This window comes from Balearica regulorum, chromosome 10 (assembly GCF_011004875.1).
Source record: "Balearica regulorum gibbericeps isolate bBalReg1 chromosome 10, bBalReg1.pri, whole genome shotgun sequence".
In the NCBI taxonomy this organism is placed as follows: Eukaryota; Metazoa; Chordata; class Aves; order Gruiformes; family Gruidae; genus Balearica; species Balearica regulorum.
Genome location: NC_046193.1, coordinates 2,017,195 through 2,036,104, shown reverse-complemented (window position 1 = coordinate 2,036,104; position 18,910 = coordinate 2,017,195). Strand labels below are relative to the sequence as shown.

General features: G+C 37.4%; 1 protein-coding gene across 22 annotated transcripts in view; it reads right to left on the bottom strand.

Moving 5' to 3' along the window:
* IQSEC1 (IQ motif and Sec7 domain ArfGEF 1) overlaps window positions 1-18,910 on the bottom strand; it is a 337,175-nt gene that overhangs the window by 9,622 nt on the left and 308,643 nt on the right. For 13 of the 22 annotated variants that reach the window (XM_075762678.1, XM_075762679.1, XM_075762680.1 and 10 more), the window contains 7 exons: window positions 14,483-14,605; window positions 13,527-13,693; window positions 10,140-10,279; window positions 8,486-8,515; window positions 6,049-6,174; window positions 4,618-4,717; window positions 564-737 (listed from right to left, as the gene is read on the bottom strand). In XM_075762678.1, the coding sequence (XP_075618793.1) occupies window positions 564-737; window positions 4,618-4,717; window positions 6,049-6,174; window positions 8,486-8,515; window positions 10,140-10,279; window positions 13,527-13,693; window positions 14,483-14,605 (860 nt within the window). The remainder of the gene's footprint in view (window positions 1-563; window positions 738-4,617; window positions 4,718-6,048; window positions 6,175-8,485; window positions 8,516-10,139; window positions 10,280-13,526; window positions 13,694-14,482; window positions 14,606-18,910) is intronic. The other 9 variants (XM_075762694.1, XM_075762677.1, XM_075762686.1 and 6 more) reach the window with 1 other exon arrangement.

The window sequence follows — 18,910 nt, the reverse complement described above, 5'->3', positions numbered from 1 at the left end:
TTTTGGCGCTGTTAAATGCCAGAGAGGAACTTCGACCCTGTACTAACAGCTTTATATTACATCATACAGGAGGAAAGGCTATTCCTCTCTTGGAAAAACAGAAGATAAAATTCCATGTTTAGAGGCCCATGTAACTTCCAGCAAAATATATCGATTTGTACTATGGCTGCCTAATTGAGAGAACAGAGGAATATCAACATGGAAATGAAGAAGAATTCAGTGAAACTTATTTGAAGGGCCATCATTAAGAATTTCAAACTGATGTAAATTATCCCTAAAATTCTTACTGTAATTCATACTACACATATCAAAGGCATCTCTCCTCTGTCCATTGCCATTTGCAGTTTGTCCAGGCTAAATTTCCACTGCAGCTACACTGCACTAAATAATAGTCAATGAACTTGGCTGGGGCTTAAGATATTATTGGGTTTTTCCTCTTTCTAGAATCAAAGCCATGGAAAAAACCCCAGATTATTTTGAACTTTTAAGGAATTCTAATGGGTTACACACAGACTCACGATTTTCTTGTTTTGATTAGCTTGAAAACGCTCTATTGTATGTACCTTGGTACTTACACTCTATTCTGTGCTTTTCCATTTCTTGAACCTCTGCAATTGACTCCCTCAAGTCATCTGTAAACTTCTTCCTGTCCTGAGGATTTGGTGCATTGAAATTTATTAGTACTTTGATATCTGCTCCTGGAACAGCTGAAGTGAGCCGAATACCGTTGGGATAATCTAGAAAAGAAAGTCAAGAAAAACTAAGCTCTGATTATTCCAATTCCTTTTCTTTTTATTAAAAACAAACAAACATACAAAAAACTCGCACAACTGAAGGCTTTTCACTGATACTACCATATAGGAACAAAGTCAGAGAAATCAAAGTCTAAAGGCACAGAAATAGTATGAAAAATCCCTAAGATACATTGGTACTGCTTAACTGTCAAGATACCGAATAAATACTGAAAGATAGTCTTTATGCAGCTATTACCCTTAAGGTACAACATACAATATAAAAGAAAAATCCCAGAAAAAAAACAAAAAAAAAAATTAGGGGCATAATTTTTGTTTCACAGAGCAGATCCCATTACCTACCTTACTCAATTGTGACCAAAGTTTTGCTGAATAAAGACTACTTGAACACATCTCAAGTACCAGAAACTTTTAACTTAACTTTTGCAGGAAGACAAACACACTAGCATGTACAGCTTTTAGTATTTCCCATTAAGTTGTGCTCCCTGGACATCCTGCTTTCATTTTTTTTTCTTAAAAATACAGTGAATATTATCTGTGAAATTACATACATCTTCACACTAAAAGGCAGATTTTTCAGCAAACTGTCTTTGCCTCTTTTCTAGCTGCACATCTGAGAATACCAACTTTAACAGCTGGTCAAAAATATCTCCTGGTTGAGATAAAAAGAGAGTTTATAATGAAGAGACTTTCTGCTGTAGAAAACAGAATCAGCCTTTGCTTTGAACCAAATCTGTAGAAACAGGGTGTCAGAAAAACTCAAAATGTCCATTCTAATTCACAATGTTTTCTTTTACTCAACTGCCTGACCTTAGTGGTTTGTTAAAGCTTTCAAATATTTACTTAAATATTCAACCTGAAGTTCAAGTGCTCCCATGTACTAAAATTCATTCCCTCAAGAACCAGCAGATGATGCAAGGTAGTCTCTTCCTCAAAGTCATTAGGTTTCAGCAATATACAGACTTAGAATATTGAGAAACAAGTGCAAGTGCTATGCTTTTTTAAAAGGATACCTTAACTTTCATAGCAGATTTGCAACTAAAAGTGAAGCCAAGTCCATTTACCATTCTCAGGTGAAAAAAAGGTGCCAACTACCACAAGCTTCAAAGAGTACAGAGGGGAAGAAGGGAGCAAGAATTTGGGGCTTCTGCCAGGGTCTGACATCATCACCTTGCACAGAAGCAATGTATAGCCTATCTGCTTCTCCTGACCGCGTGACAATTGCATCTACCTTCAACGAAATAAGACAGCCGCCTCAAGCTGTCTGCAGCTGCTGTCGTTCAGAATACAGCCAAACGGCCAAGGTGCAGGGAGGCTGGCGCTAGGCAAGCCCGCGGGTGGAGAGCGGGGTCTAACAGCACGTGCTGTTTTGAGCACTGAAACTGGACATGCAGCAAACAGCTCTACCAAGTGCACCACTTGGAAAAAAAAGTTTATGAAACCAAACAAGGAAACTCGGTAACCCCAAAGTCACGTGGGCTACCTGCACATAAGAACAACGAATCTCCACACACTGAACAAACAAAAATGTTTTATTACCAGAGATACTTCTCTATATCATATCGATTAAGCATCAGGAAACACTGATGTAAGTATTTATTGGTTTCAGATACACTCTCTCTGAAGTGATCTGCTTGCCCTTTACATTTTCAGTGATTTTGACTGAAAATGTAAAATATACTTCCCTCATGGCCTATTTATTTACTAGATATACATGACATTATTTTCCCTTTTGAAGCTCTTCCATCCCTCAACTTAACTGACTTCTATCATTAGAAGCCAATTCTTCTGTCATCAACGCCAACCATTTCATTCAACCTCACCAGCAGCCATACCAATATTTTTGTTGCTTCTGCTTTAGTGACAGTAAATTTTATTCACTTGCACCTAGCTGATTCTGACAGCTGCTACACACAGATTTGCTGAATGGCGTGACGGCTTTGGCCAAAATACAGGGGAAACCAAGAATACGAATTTTACAAACCAGAGGGGAAGAATACTCTTTCCCAACTGGAAAATACTGCCTTTCACCTGACAGGCACCGGCATTAGAAGTACAATCAGCTCACTCATTCACCGTAGTGAATTCACCTTAGGAGCCTGGCCCGGTTTTGGCAGGGATAGAGTTACTTTTCTTCCTAGCAGCTGGTATAGTGCTGTGTTTGGGATTTAGGGTGAGAATAATGTTGATAACACAGTGATGCTTTTAGCTGTTGCCAAGCAGTCAAGGACTTTTCAGCTTCTCACACTGCCCCGCCAACAAGAAGGTGGGGGGCACTCAAGAAGCTGGGAGGGGACACAGCTGGCCAAAGGGATAGTCCATACCATACGATGTCATGCTCAGTATATAACTGGGGGCTGGGCTAGCTGGCTTGAGAACTGGATGAGTATCGGCCTTGGCTGGCAAGCAATTGTCCTGCGCATCACTTGTTTTGTATATTCTATTATTATTATTACTACTACTACTATTATTATTATTGTCTTTCTTTTCTGTCCTATTAAACTGTCTTTATCTCAACCCACAAGTTTTACCTTTTTTATTTTTCTTTTTGATTCTCTCCCCCATTGCACTGAGGTGGGGAGTGAGCAAACTGCTGTGTGGTTGTTTTAGCTGCCTGTCAGGTTAAACCCTGACAGAGCCCAACTATGTCAACTAAAGTGTCCCAGTTAAAATGCCTCCAGTTCACTGGGAGGAAACCAACCTTTCACTCCTAGTTCCACTACAGATATTTTTAAGTTTACTTGAATAAAGTGTTTCTACTTAGCAAGCTTATGTGATTTTTTTTTTAATTTATTTAACCTGACATCAGAGGAATTATATATTTCTCTATTTTTAGTAGAATCCAGGATAGAAATATTTGGCCTTCCTCTCTAAAATGAATTTTATATCATATAATGTGTGCATAAAAGAGAGAGAGAATGAATGTGTATGCATATAAATAATCTGCAGGCTACATCGCTGCTATAAGCTCTACAAAATCTTCCCTTTTGAAATCTCCAGATGCTTTGACTCAATAGTAGCATCTTCTTTTGAGATGAGCATTGGAGCACATTCTCAAGGACAAGTGAAAACTAAAAGCCTCCCACAACAGAAATGCACAGACAGTACTGAATGTTACACTGAGCTCTATCCAGTTTATAATGAAGGTCAAGGTTTGGTTTACAAACCATGAAGTCAGGTCAAACAGACTGTCTCCCCATGTACCAAACCAACAACTGTGCTCTGCTACGTTATTACTGATGCTGCCTCAGGGCTTAAAATCTACAGGAGCATTAGCAAACTATTTGCTTTTTGTTGGGCTGTTGTCTGCTAAAACTAAGCTTGATAAGCATTAAAGATAAAAAGAACATTGGATTGATGCAGATTAACATAAACAAAAGGTGTCAGAAAACACAAACCTTAATCCAGACTCTTTGCTTTGTATTTATATTTGAATAAGTATACATTACCTAGGCACAAAGTTAAGATACAAGTCAGGAAAATAAATTAAATGGTGGTTGGAATGACACATATCATTATAATAGTCATTATTTATTATCATACATTCAGTTCCAGCTAACTGTACCATTGACTCAGCAACAGATACAGTATTATTTATTTCTTTACAAACATTCTATTCCTTACAAGCACACCACCACATTTGGCTAGATTCGGCTTCTGACTACAAACAAAAAAATCTAATAGCAGTCTTGCTGTTTCTTATGCTGACACCACCTTGTTTTAAACTTTAGGGCTAAGTTAAGTTCAGAGCAATTTCATTCCTAAATTCAGAATCAAATCCTGTCCATCCCTTTCACTCACATGAATTTTTATTTTATTTTATTTATAAATAAAATGGTCATCGAAAAAGAGAGGAAAGACTTACACTGGTTCTCAAAAAGAAGAACTTGCATTCCATAGAGGGAAAAGGACTGTCGAAAACTGTATGTGACTGAGTTCTTCTTCTTTTGAAAAATCTTGGTCACCTGAAAGTTATCAAATAAGCAAAGTTAAATATACCTTTTACCATATATGTTTGTGGAAAATTACTGTTCTTAAGAATTAGCATATGAGAGAACATTTTATGCCAAAGAAAGCTATAATCTGCCAGAAAAGATGAATTTGTAATCTTTTTCCTTCTTTTTATTATTTTTTTAATGCAATTGATGTCTTTAATCTACTACTACTGAAGAAACAAAGCTAGCTTGGAAGCATTGGTATCTCTTAACCAGAAGGTTAATATTTTATCCAGGTACAAAGCCTTTGTGTTCTCTATTCTCCACAGCTCTACTTCTTGAAATTCCAGAAAGAAAAAACCCTACATCATATTGTGCACTGTACATGCTAGCAAAAATGCAAACATGTTTACATTTTCCTTTTTAAAAAACTTAGCTGCCAGCACACTTTCCTTCACATTTTTTTTTTACAGTCTGACAACGGGCAGGACATGTCCATGGACCTCTCCACACAAGCTTAATTCTTAGCTCTTACGTGCTACGTGACCTTCCAAGCCTACTTCCAAGAAGTAGTAGCATGTTACTTCTATTGTAGCAAAAAATAAAGGTTTCCACGGACTCAGAGCTTGTATTGAGATAGGTGCTGTACAAATCACAGGGAGAACAGGGCATCATTGGATGAGATGGTCTAAGAGGGTATTTGGAGGTGCACAATTGGCTTTTTCGTAACAAAACATAAAATAGTTTAGTTCTTAGTTCTCAGGTAACAGCCAAATACATTCCAAATAGAGTGCAACAAATTTTCCTATTTTTAAGAGTAAATCAACCAAATAATTCCAAGCTGTTGCTAGTTTTGTACGTCTGTTTTTCAAAAGACTGGGTCAAGTTAAATGCACACTAAAAAGTAAATGTATTTCAACATATCCTATTCCTATTTCAATGAATAAATATGTCTGGTTCATAGAACGTCTGATGAATACATACGACTATGTAACTTTGTTTTTCCACAAGTAACTTGAATTCATTATTCACAGAATAAAGAATGTTTCCATTTATCCATTAGAGAAATGGGTAAACTGGAAGTAATTTTTGTTCTTTATAGTAAAAGCTATTGAATCAACGTACTTTCTTACAATAGAGCGCAGTAATCAATAAAAGGCTTCAGTTTAAAAGCAAATTATATATAATGAAGAAAATTAAGAAGATTTAAATTGTAATCATCCCAAGATTGTTGGAGTACACAGTAACAGGTAATAGATAATTATTTTGAGGAATGCTCATGCACTTAATTGCCACTGATTTCATGGAGATAGGCGTTTCTGAATACCTCACTAGAAACCTATCCACCTGAAAGTACATACCACAAGAAGATCATTAAATAAAAATATTTCTCGCTGGTGCAATCCAAGCTTCTGAGGTTTATTTGGATCTGGAACTTCAAACAGCCTACAGTAGCAAACGAGTCTCCGGTGGGGTAGAGAGAGGACCTATGATAATACAAAGTTCGTGGTTAATATAGCAATATTTACCCAAGCAAGAACATCCTTCATACTCAGAGTCTTTTTTTTGAATACTTCAAATATTTTTACCCCTAAGCCCATTAGACTTTGTTATCAGATGACCAACAACAGAAAAATAAAGATTTATATGCCACAAACTTGCATGACATTCAAACTTCATCGTAATTCTTATATAAAATACTCTCTCACAGCTTGCAGTCCTGTACATGGACACCAATGAAAGTTTTACTGGGGATAGTTTTACTTTGTGAAATGGTAAAACCTTGAAAGAACTTAAAATTAAGCACGTGGGAGCTCAAAGCAAAGGACGTTTGCTTTCCTGAGCATTTTAATGTATCTTTATTAGAAGAAAAGATGCAAAGCAACTTCAGCTTTTGGGAGATGATCACACTGATGTTGTAGACTACATTTTATCAGCCACTGAGTTAATTCAATTTGCTCATTCCCCAATACCAAGGAAATGGTGACATCAGGAAAAAGTAAATGCATTTTCAGTCTGGCTTATGTTCTCATGCCAACAAGAAAACCAAGAATAATTTTCCATTTTCTTATTTGAAATGCCTGCTGAAGTTATCTCTGAAGCTGCTGTTCTCAACCTAGTAAGACTTCATTTCTTTCAAATGCAAATGATGATATCTTGTCAACAATATTAAATCATTAAACCTGTACAATTTGAAGTAGAGAATATTCTTTGGTAACTAGACATGTATTTCCTTTATGTATTTTATTTCTTTATAATTCCTGATTCTGCATGGGAATTATGAGATTTACTGGACAAAGAAAAAGAGTCAAAGACTGTTACTGCTGCTTCTTCCTCAACATGAACAGGGAAGGAGAAAAAAAAAAGAAGGGTTCACTATCTGCCCTTGTTCCTGGTTGGTTATCAAATCAGTTGGTGAGATTCCAGTTTTTCCCCAAAATCCTATGATAATCGTACTAATAACAGATAAAATGCTAATAGCATTTAATTTATCTATGGCATTAAGTTAATTACCCTTTCTGAACTTGCAAAGAGAAGGTATTTAAGAACAAATCTGACATGTTCTAAAGGAGCCAGTGTGGTGATGAATGCTGGAGGAACCAATGGTTTCCATTTTCAGGTTATTCCGGTAACTGAACAGCTTACACAGGTTCTCAGGGAAAAGTGGGAGGAATCAATGTTGCGTGTTCCCATTCTCTCTTACCTCCAGACTTAGTTTCCCCAGCACATGGCAGTCTGAGATTTGCTACAGCGAGATAACAAAGCCCAAGGGCAGTCACTGAGCCTACGAACTTGCAAACAACTACAGTGAGCTCTGGACTGAAATTTAACTATAGACAATGCTTTCATTCATAGCAATAGATGAGCCGGGAAGATTAGCTTCTACTATATTTTATAAAGGTCACATCTTTCAGTTTGTTTTTACAGTCCAGTGGTACTGCTAGACATGCATCCAGGAAACAATGACAGGTACTTCACTTAGGAATATGAAGCCAGGTCTGCGTGATTTTCATTGTTTACACAGAAAAAGCAAGAAAGAGAAGACTGAAAAAACAAATGAAAGTTTAAAGTTCCTTCTTCGGGTTGTCCCAAGTGAAGATGCTAATGCACAGTGCAGTTAGAATTCAGGAAAAAATATCATTAGGATTAAATTTGCATAAGGTAATCAGATTTCAGCGCAGTACGTGCACTCCTGTGCTATGAGATGGGTTTTTGGTTTGTTCAAAACTACTAGCAATAATGCTATCATGAAATTAAAGTAAGCGGAACACTGCATTAGAAAACTAGTTTTAGGATTATTATTGAATATTCCTGTAACTTAAATCTGGAATCAGTATTTTCTATGTTCATCCACCTTTCAGAAGAGAACTGTTACTTTTAATTGGCAATACCTTTCTGGAGTATCGTTCAAAACCGAAATGGACCAGAAAGAATAAACACACCAAGGCCCAGGTGGAAAGGTGAAGTGCAACTGTAATTTTAGCTATTTATTTATTCTTCACTGCCTGCCTAATTTCTACAGTGATAATAACATTTGAAATGCAAAGAAAGTGTACTAACAAAAAAGGTTTAGAAAACTCTTGCCAATAAATTAAGCAGTCTCTCTGGGAAATATACTTTTAAGAAAAATCTCTATACTTTGGAGAGTTATTACTAAAACAATAGGACAATTCTGCTTGAAAACAGCCCAATTTTTTAAAAAGCCAAAATGTAATGGAATGCATTATTGCCTGTTTAAGAAAATGCTGCCAGTTAAAATTACTATAAATTTTGAAGGAATATGAGAGAAATACCTACACAACCAAGTCCATGATGCAGAGATCCAATCTACAGTAGAAAGACATATACAAGTTCATTAAACTTCAGAGAAACACAGTACTGTATCATAGCAAGTAAATACGTCACGGTCTTACTATGACTAAATGCCTATAAAGTAAAAACAAATATTTCTATCAATAAAGACTGTTGGCTGTTTCCTAAATTTTCTTTCACACAGTTAAAAAGTCTCTCAACAGAAGAATCCTTGAACCTAGGACTCCATCGAGGGCATTGTTTTCTTAATGCCATTTAATTTACAAGGTCAGGATTATTTTTAGGATTGGAATTGCCATATGCCTGAATAAAAAAAGAACCATGGAAAAAAACATCTCCCACAGAAGCCTATATATAAACCTAAATACCCAAACAATTATGGAAAATAAGATTCATATGAAAGCATAAATGACTGTCAAATACTGACTTCAGAATATTTGTTTCCCTTCTCCTCAAAAATAGGTAAAAGCTTTGATTAAGGAAATTTTGCTTTCTTTCTCCTCTGCTTCTTTCAAGAGATCTCCTCAATATTTCCTTTCTGGGAAACAGAGGTAAATTTGATTTTTATTTTTGTCCCTCATTCCCTTCTCCCCCTCCCCCCACTGAGGACTGTCTGAGAAGAGATTACAATTCAAAGCCCTTTAAAAGTAACAGGCAGAATCTTAAGATCCATGCTCTTTTTCTTAATAACAATTCCCTCAACCCATCAGTCCCTGCTGCAGTAAAGTTCCCCAGAGTTGATAAAAAAACTGATGTAGGACTTCAAAAACATGCTAGTGTTTTTTTTGGCTTTGTTCTGGGCTGCCTTTGTGACTGTTAACGGGAAGATTTTCAGCAGATGACTCTAGGACTTTAATTCAGGAAGGCTGAGCATCCATTGTCTCTGTCCACATTAGATATCATTGTTAGCATGTAAAATATTGGTCTTAGTATCTCTCTGTGCACTTAGCTCCTAAAATGAAGGGAAAAATGCTATGGCCTTCCTTTTTACTCTCCTTTTCCAACAGACACTTTGAAGATTAGTTTATATAGCAAAGTATTTCAGGATTTCTCCCACAACAAAGCAGAAGGTATCTTTGGATGCTCAAACCCAGCATTAGAGTCCCTGGGACCTGATTTCCAGATGAGTTCTGAGACAAAACGACACGATCTCCACTTACAAATACCAGTTCATAGAGCTAGCTGCAGAGCTGAGAAAGACACTGATGTTAACAGTTGTTCTCTTATCACTGGTTTAAATTATGGAGCCATAACTGATAGTGTAAATGTTGAAATATGATTCTCTGTAGCATCACTTGATCAACACACTTCAATTCTATGGAAATGAACACGAGACCTGCCTAAAATGCAGATATTTCAGTGTAATTTCTGAATTGTAAAGCTTCACAGACAGAAAAGAGTTTAAGACTCATAACATGATCACTCATGAACACCAGACTGCAACAACAAAAATCGTCTGCACTGTGAATGCTCCAAAATGAAAACCAATCTTATAGCCAATTATCATTGTGGCAGTTTCTACCTTTTGCCATTTACCAACCAATTTATACTTCTAAGCAACAACTTCTGTACTGTTCTACACTGTACATGCTGCGTTACATCTCCTTAGTAACTGACAGGCAGTGCAAAGTGAACTCACCGGCTTCTTTCCTACTATGAGTTTTTCAACCTTCTGGACTTGGGATACATGATCCTCATTTGTCTTCAGTTCCCGTTTGCGGATTCGCTCATAAATCCCAATCAGCATTTCTCGTGGGATATCTTCCCCATCATCCACACCTGCAGAAGCCAACAGTTTCTGTTATCAGTCTGGCTCCGACTGATCTGACTAACAAACACTGTTACCTCTCAGCAAGGTAGGCTTCTCAGCAAGGAGAATATAAGACCACGGCAGTCGTCGTTTTCTCTGCTAACAGTAATGCCAATGTTGCTCAAGACTGCTGATGTACTTGTTGATGCTGTTTTGGTTTATAGCTGCCAGCACTCTATCAGCTAACATCTGCTATGCTGTTCTTGCACCTACCTTACCAAAGCAGCACAAGTTATGTTACTCATTACATCACTGTAATGCACTGATTTTTGTCCAAAAGCTTGCTGTCCCCAATATGCCAAGACATTGATGGAGAAAGGCTAATGTAAAACTAAGCCATAAAAAGGCTAATTTCTAAGTAAATTCTTGTTTGTTTGTTTTAATTTTCTTCTGTTTGGCATCAAAGCTCAAATGAGTTAAATAACCCTTTAGACACTAAAACCTTCATATGACCTCCTCCTAGGAGTATACCACTGGGAAGAAGCAGACCCAACATTCCATTTTGCCTCTGTCCAAATGTTACTCAACGTTATTCATAAAATAATTTCCTACATGACAATCTTATGAACACCCAGTAAAAATAATTTAACCAATATTTCCTGTATTATTTCAAAACCAATTAATTTACTCTGGAAAAACAATAAAAAAATAGCCTAGTTACAGCATTATTGTTTAGCACACTGTGATTACCACTGGCATGTCAGTATCCTAACAAATGCCATAGTCTCTCGAATGCTCGATCCTGAATTTTTAACAGCAATGGAAAGAGCCCCATTTCAATAAGTGACTTAAAGCCGGATTTCCTGGGGACAGGGAGATGCATGTCTTATTTTTAAACAGGTTTTAAAGCAATAACCTCTTATCTCCCATTCAGAAGCCAAAATTCAATATTTTGTCACCTAGTGGAACAACTGCTCACATAAAATATTCTCCCATAAAATAGTTTCTTTGCAACTAGAAGCAAGCTAAACCGCCTCTGCTCTGTTCCACACCAGAAAGTCTTCCACAGACCAGTCATTTAAAGTTATAGGCAAGGGAGCCTATTACAAAAATGCCTGCAATAATAAGAAATTGCTGGCATTCAGGCTGGAGCTCAGAGAGAATGTACTGTATTTAATACAACAAACATAACTGTAATATTATGCTAAGAGATGAATATCAGGCCTTTTTTAATTTTTATGGATTTTACAATAAAATCTCAACACTAACTTAAATTTTGCTAAGCTAAAACATCTGCTAAGCATAGATCGTTCATTGCTGTCTTATATAAATCTAAGGGAATAAAATCACCAAACAGGACTTTCATTTTCAAGATCTGACATTCCAGACCACCACAAGTATTTTGTTTTTAGCAATGCTAAACTGAAAGTACCACATGCAGGCATGAATACAAACTGCCATGCACCTGGGATGCGCCAATATATTTTTATATATTAAGCAACTTGATCCTGTCTTCCTGCCACTCAGCCCACTTCCAGGTATCACTGAGAAAATGGCTGTTAGACAATACCTCAGTACTTGCTGGTGCCTGCAGCAGTGGGCCTATTCTGCTACCATGCTGCTACATCCACTGTTGCCAAAAGAAGAGAGACTGTGCTTATTCGGTGCGTAAAAGCAGAGGGAGGCAGAGGAGAGGCTTGCAATGACCGAGCAGGCAATTCTCCTGGCCTTTGCACAAACACACAGTAATGGAACTATAGTAAAAGCTGCTTTTTCCCTATGGGCACAAACTGTCTTAAAGGAAAAAAAGGGATGGGGACTTCAGCCTCATTTTATTTCTCTAACATCTGAGTGCTCTTCTGTGATAAAAGGTAAATGCTGCCTGACCCATTCTTCCTTGAGTGCCCAGAACAAGAGGAGGTATCATCTGCCTATGCACGATCTTCCTCCTCAGCTCTACAGGGACTACTTCCTGTTAGGCAGAGCTGAGCTGATGTATCATAAACCCCTGGGTTTTTTCCACCAGAGAGAACCAGGATAGAAAGAGCGGAGATACAGATTTGAAAAAATATCTGGGGTTTTTTTGGCAATCTAATTGCAGGCTTAGGTGTGCCATAGTCTGGCAAATAGTTTCTTGATCAGGAAATACACCAAAGAAGAAACCAAAATGAAATTTTTGTGCTATTTACTGTCTATCTTTCAGGAAGGCTTTGGAGTTGGGATTTATTTTTTTTTCCCCTCACCAAGCATTTAAATCTTTAGTTGATTTTCAAAAGTCTTCATCATGGCATAGCAATTTGTGTTCCTTAATATACCTACATATACTGCCTGAGGAAATGCAAGTTTTCTGCGGCAATACCTTTCATACAAGTTTCTAGCAAAGTCATTAATCTGCATCTCTTAAGAATGTGGAAAGCTGTTGTGTTGCTTCAGGTCCCAGGTTTGTACCTCTCTAACAAAACCAAAGAGACAGTGGCTCTGTCTCCTCTGCATGTCTACTTAATGAGAATAAGTAGTTTATATTTTTGAAACTAGGGAGGGAAAGAGATTTCCTTTTAGAATAAAACTCTAAAATATGTAAGAGACCATACTTGTTTAACTTTTTTCAGAATAGAGATCTGATATCCCCTGTAATACATTGGTTGCTGTGGAGAAATCACACACTGTAAACTATGAAGACAGCATCTCTGTAAGAACTCCTTAGTAAGCTTATGCTGCAGTGTAGTGGTGTAATTCACTATCTAGAAATCGCATTCCTCCTCTCAGGAATAGTCTGCAACATGCCGTGACACTATACGAAGATTTATATACCTATAAACAGACACACACACACACACATTCTTTGCAACAGAATTTATTCATTCCTTCATTCACATGCATACAAGTTGTTGCTTTTATGAGTTGCCCTTTGGCTTGGTGAAGGGTGTAAGTGTGGCAAATTCCAATTATATCTAAAAAATTGAGGTACTGAAGAATTCTGAACACAAGGTAACGGTCACTTTTCAGCTACACTGAAAGAACTGGGAATAAAAGGGCCTGACAATACATCGACTCAAGACAGACAAGATAAAAACAACAAAATACTATATGCTTAGTTCTGTTTTCACTGTTTCAGAAATAACTAAAGCCTGTAAAAGTGACAGTAGTTTTAGAAGTCAGGTAAAACCAGAATCAAGCATCCTGTATTTTGTCTTTTTCCCAGAAGACACATGGTGTCCCTCCAGTGACAGTTACAGGGAAAAGCTTTCATGACCACCGTGGTTAGAGTTTGCTTACCCCTTAGATTCTTGACAAAATCTTCTAGCTTCATTTTGCGTTCTGGTTTCACGTTTGGGCTGTACATATCTGTGTTTAACAGTATGATGGCAAAAGCTAGAATGAAGATGGTATCAGGATTTCTAAATTGTCTCACAACACCTGGATTGCAGATACAGTATCGTTGGCTGTAAAAAAGCAAAGAGGGGAAGCTGTCAGAACTATGAATCACTATTCTAATTCCACCAAATAAACCAACTGCTACATTCCAGAGGCTGAGCAGGCTATTATTTGCGTTCCATACATATCTTTAGATTTCCGTCCACATATTTTTATTAGCCAATCCTAGAATGTGGAAGGCTTTAGTTTTCTGCTACCACTGTAACTTCACTTCTTAGTACAGATTCTGAGCTACAAGAACTTCAGTATTTCATTTTTTTTCAGTGAGTAATACCTACTGAGACCAGGTAAGAATACAGCATTGATGTTAGATTACTGCCACAGGATGATCTACATCTCATCCTGCCCTGGATAAAGTATGCTTGTGTTAGTAAGTTAATGCTCTTTATTCTGGTATTGTTGAAATGCTTAATGAAAGGTTGAGAGCACATAAACTCTAAAATGGGAACAGTCTTACAATTCCTCTTATACAAACTATTATATGGAAATTGTTAGAGACATTAAAAGATCCTTGAATTTCTTTTCAACTGATGCCAGAAAGAACTTTTAATTGATAAACCTCGCTACATTAATATAAATGACATACATGAACAGCACCAGCAAATAAAACTTCCTATTTCAACCTTAGCAAAACCACCACAAACGACATGCTGCATTTGAAACTGTATGTTGCTCACAAGGACAGTGCAAACAAGCAGGGCAATAACTTAGACAGACTCAACTTCCCCAGTTCTCCAGTCTGACCATTAGATAACAGCAGGTTTCTGGTGACTGAATAACTTATTTCAGCATCATACCTAAAAGCTTCAATGAGCCGTTCGACTTTCTGGGCTTCTCCTTGAACGCGGATATGAGCCTGAAATTTCCTGAGTGCTTCATCCAGTTCCATTGTTGAGAAGTCCATCTCATCCACAACACAGCTAGGATAAAAACATATTGCCGTTTCAATTTCTAACAATGCAGTACCAAAGGTAAGATTTTGAGACCAAAAGAACCTTGTGATTTTCCATCTCTTATAGAGATTCATGGAGTTTTTTGAAACATTCAGCAGCAATTACAATAATTGTAGGTAAGCTGTGAAGGAAGGATTGCAAATAATAGATCAATGACAATGCGTACACGTAAGCAGGTCCTTTTTTTTTTTTTTTTAACAGAAGAGCTGCTGGAATGACAAATATCTGACCAATATAAGTGACACATCATTGCCAAGAATAATTATTGGCTTTGTGCTTCCAGGCCAATCAATTATTACAATACCTATAATAATAATACATAGTTTATACTGCTCAAAATATCAAATCTCAAACAGCCTGCAGCAAGCACAATAATCTGTACCAAATGACTCTGTGTGTAGGAATGTTCTTACATATGGAGAAAAAAAAATTAATCTTGTTTGGATACTCTCTTACTCTAATTCTCATCTCCCCATCATTTGCCATGTCTTTCAGTTAACATTTATGGAGAAATAATTACTTTCTTGCTCTGAAAACACAGCGCTGACAAAATATAAAAAAAGAACTAGTTTAATATAATCAACATCATGAACTATGTCATTCTAATACTTTGTTTAAAGACTACTTTAAAAACAGAAGCTTATAAATTTCCTTCCTTTAAACTTAGCTTTTAGTTTTTAAATAACCAGACATGAATCACTGCAAATAACAGCACTGTAACGCAGAAACCACAGAAGAAAGCACAATCCAGTTTTAAAAGCCTGTTCTTAAATGTATAGCTATACAATGACAAATTAGAGTAGCTCACATTTTTCTTCTAGTACCATTATAGCTAACAGATTAATATCAAAGCAATTTATTCACTTTGTCTTGAATATTTTTCCCTTTATGCAGAAGTGCAAGGAAACAAAGAGGCTTGGTATTTCTCACGCCCTTTCCAACCCACACCTAAAAACCTATTATCAGTTCTGCAATAATGTTCACAGTCTTCCCACCTATTGTAAGTTCTGTAACACTTTCAAAAACTTTTCTCCTTCAAAGGTGTAAAGCACATGTGCAGACATGCTGGAGTCAAAATGAAGTAATTAGAGCGAGAAAGACCTCCAGAAACATGCATGGCCAACAATATAATTGGGAGGGGTCTTAAAAAATCTTTTACATGAACTGTGGAGACAGCAGATATACAGCCATGGTCAGTGTTCTTAACTGGAACCAGTACTTTGCTGCAAATGTTTCAAAATAGTAAACAAAACTTTTCTAGTGGCTATGTAATGATAAAAAAGGGAACAAGTTGTTTTAGCTGGGTCATTACAGCAAATCAAAACATGAAAGTAAGTAAGATCAGATACACTTGTTCGGTTTTTGTTAACAATAGTTAAAAAAATTATAATCCTTGATAATAATATCATGATCATAATGATAAAGAGAACATGATTAAATGGACTTTAGTCACTGGGGGTGATTTTGAGTACGTACATACTCTGGGTGAATAAGCCTGTGCTGAATGATCACATCTTCACTATTAGAGTTACACCTCCCAGGCAGGTAAAAGGAAGAGGCAGCTAAGCTTCACCACTGCTAGGGAGGCAGATAACTGAAACTTCTTCCCGGGAACTATCCCCCGCTTACCACCTCTCTAGGAAATTTAGGCAAGAAGAGTGGACCATACCATTTGCTGGGTCAGCGCAGCTACACCTGCCTTGGTTCTCTACTGTACCACTTGCTGTACTCTTGCACGTAACTGTGTAGTGTAACGGAGTGAAATGACGGAGTCCCACACAGAGCAACAGAATGTCATACCTCCCCTCTCACTTTTAACAGTGGTCTTTGTGATGGTTTTATTTTACTCCTTTGGGTGACTGTACTTTTGTTTTCTAATGCAAAGTAGAGGGTCAGATCCTCAGCTACATCTCTATTACACCAAGCACTCCTTGGTCAGGCAGAAAGAGAAGGCTGAGGCTCACTGCAGAACAGCAGTGCTCCAGGAAGCGCGTCTGATGTGCCCCAAATGCTGGCCAGGGCAAGAACATCAATGCCAGCTACGCCAGCCTCACGCCACCCAAATACTGCCTTTACACTTCAGCTACCACCACGTAGCAACTACAGTAGGCCCAGAATGCAGCTCTTGGTCAAAAACTTAGGCTACTCTCTTGAATATTTTCTAAGCTCCAGTGTAAAGAAGATTTCAAACAGTTAAAACAGCCTAATTTACAGGATCTGGGAAACTTGAACACAAATCAAAGCAAGTAACTTGAAATTAAACTGTGTAACACAAAAAGGATATCAGTTAAAATATCTTTTCTATGTAACAACCTGGAGTTATTATCAGTTCAACAAAATCTACCTCCAATCTGTAAATGTGCTATTTAAGATGCAATGCTATTCTATTTTCTCTTTTTAAGAAAAGATACCTTGTTCCTATTTGCAAACAAGGTTCAGAACACTATCAAGAGAACCACACTGTTTACAGGGTGTTCCTCACCCCAAAGCATAGCTGAAACAGCTTATTTAAGAATGGATTAATTTCAGTAGAAGGATTGTTGTAGGGTTGTAGGTAAGTGATGATGGCCTTTCTCTTTCATCTCATCACAGATACAGCATCTGGCTTAGCAGACACACACCCTTCCACTTCCCCATATTCTGCTAGCCTCTTTGAGAGGGTGAGAGCAAACAATTCGTTGAAGACCACAAAATGAATCATCTAAGATTAGAAGTCATCTCGTCCTGGACCTGTACTGTTTTCTTTTAAGACATTAGAAAATATGGACTCTTTGGAAAAGTCTTCAGCCTAGTCTGACTCATAATTGCAAAATCCAGATGATCATTACAAGTAGCTAGTAATGACTCATGCTGAATAGGGATTGCATCTAAATCAAGCCATATTCTATTACTCTGTATTGTAAGGCTAGCTGCATGCTTTGCTACACAGCCTCTTCCGTTGCTTTCCGCTGGGTATTGGACTATAAGGTGGCAGCCTTTAATAAGGCGTAGGAAAGAAAGAGACGACTTCTAAAAACTAGGCCTATGGTTTTAGGCACACCATTACAAATGAGCACTGTACAAATACAGTGTTCAAGCTTGCAATTTGAGATATGTAAGTTCTGACAGCATAAGAGTAAGATCAGGATGACTGTAGGGAACGTGACCAACATCTTTGCAGTATGAAGTCAGTGAGAGCACTCTATAAAAAATATGCAAAGAAAATATAAGGTGTGGGCAGACACTTTATTTCATGATAACATAGCCTTAAATTTTTTGTGATGGATCAATATTATGGTATCAATATAATGTATCAACATTCAGGCCTGAAGAAAGACTGCAACTATAAACCAATGCAAATTTCAGCATAGCTTTTATTATACTCTGATTAAAAGCTGCAGTCACAATTTCTCCTAGTCTTCCTTTGTGGGCAAGATGTGGGGATTTTTGCTTTAATTCTCAGCAGTTTTGTTAAACAACTAACTGCATTTTTTTTATATACAATTCCTTGAACAAAACTGGACTAAGATGTATTGATGTTTACAGGTCAGTATATCAGATGCCAAAAAACCCCAAGAAACCCCCAAGAGAATGCATGTATTAAATCCTAGACTGGTACCTCTGGGACCTTAAAGCCCATCCAGTTCCACCCCCTGCCATGGGCAGGGACACCCTCCACCAGCCCAGGTTGCCCAAAGCCCCATCCAGCCTGGCCTTGAACACTGCCAGGGAGCCGGGGCAGCCACAGCTGCTCTGGGCAACTCGTGCCAGGGCCTCACCAGTTCCCTCACAGGGAACAATTTCTTCCCTATACCTAATCCAAGTCTCCCCTCCTTCAGCTTCAGGCTATCCCCTCCTTGTCCTGTCACTCCCTGCCCTTGTAAACAGTCCCTCTCCAGTTTACAAAATGAAAATGAACACCCTCTTAAAATAAAGCAACTTCTTTTTTGGTCTACTCTGTATATAAGGTTTAGAAATTTATGACCACGCTGTTAAAAGTCTAATTTTCTGCTTTGAATTTCTTCGGGTTTTAGAACAGTTTTTGTTTATCTAATCTTTTGGAAAAGAACAGTTTGTATAGATCTTGTCAGCATATGCCTGTACACACTGAAATCCCTGTTTATCTAACATCTGAACCATTTGGCTATAATAATTATTTTCATGTTCTGTTACTGATGAAGCCTTATGTTGCATATAATATTATTTTGTTTCATTCAGTAAATTATTAGAGAGCCTGAGGAAGGAAAAAGACTTTGAAATAACATACTCTAGCACCAATGAAATTAAAACATA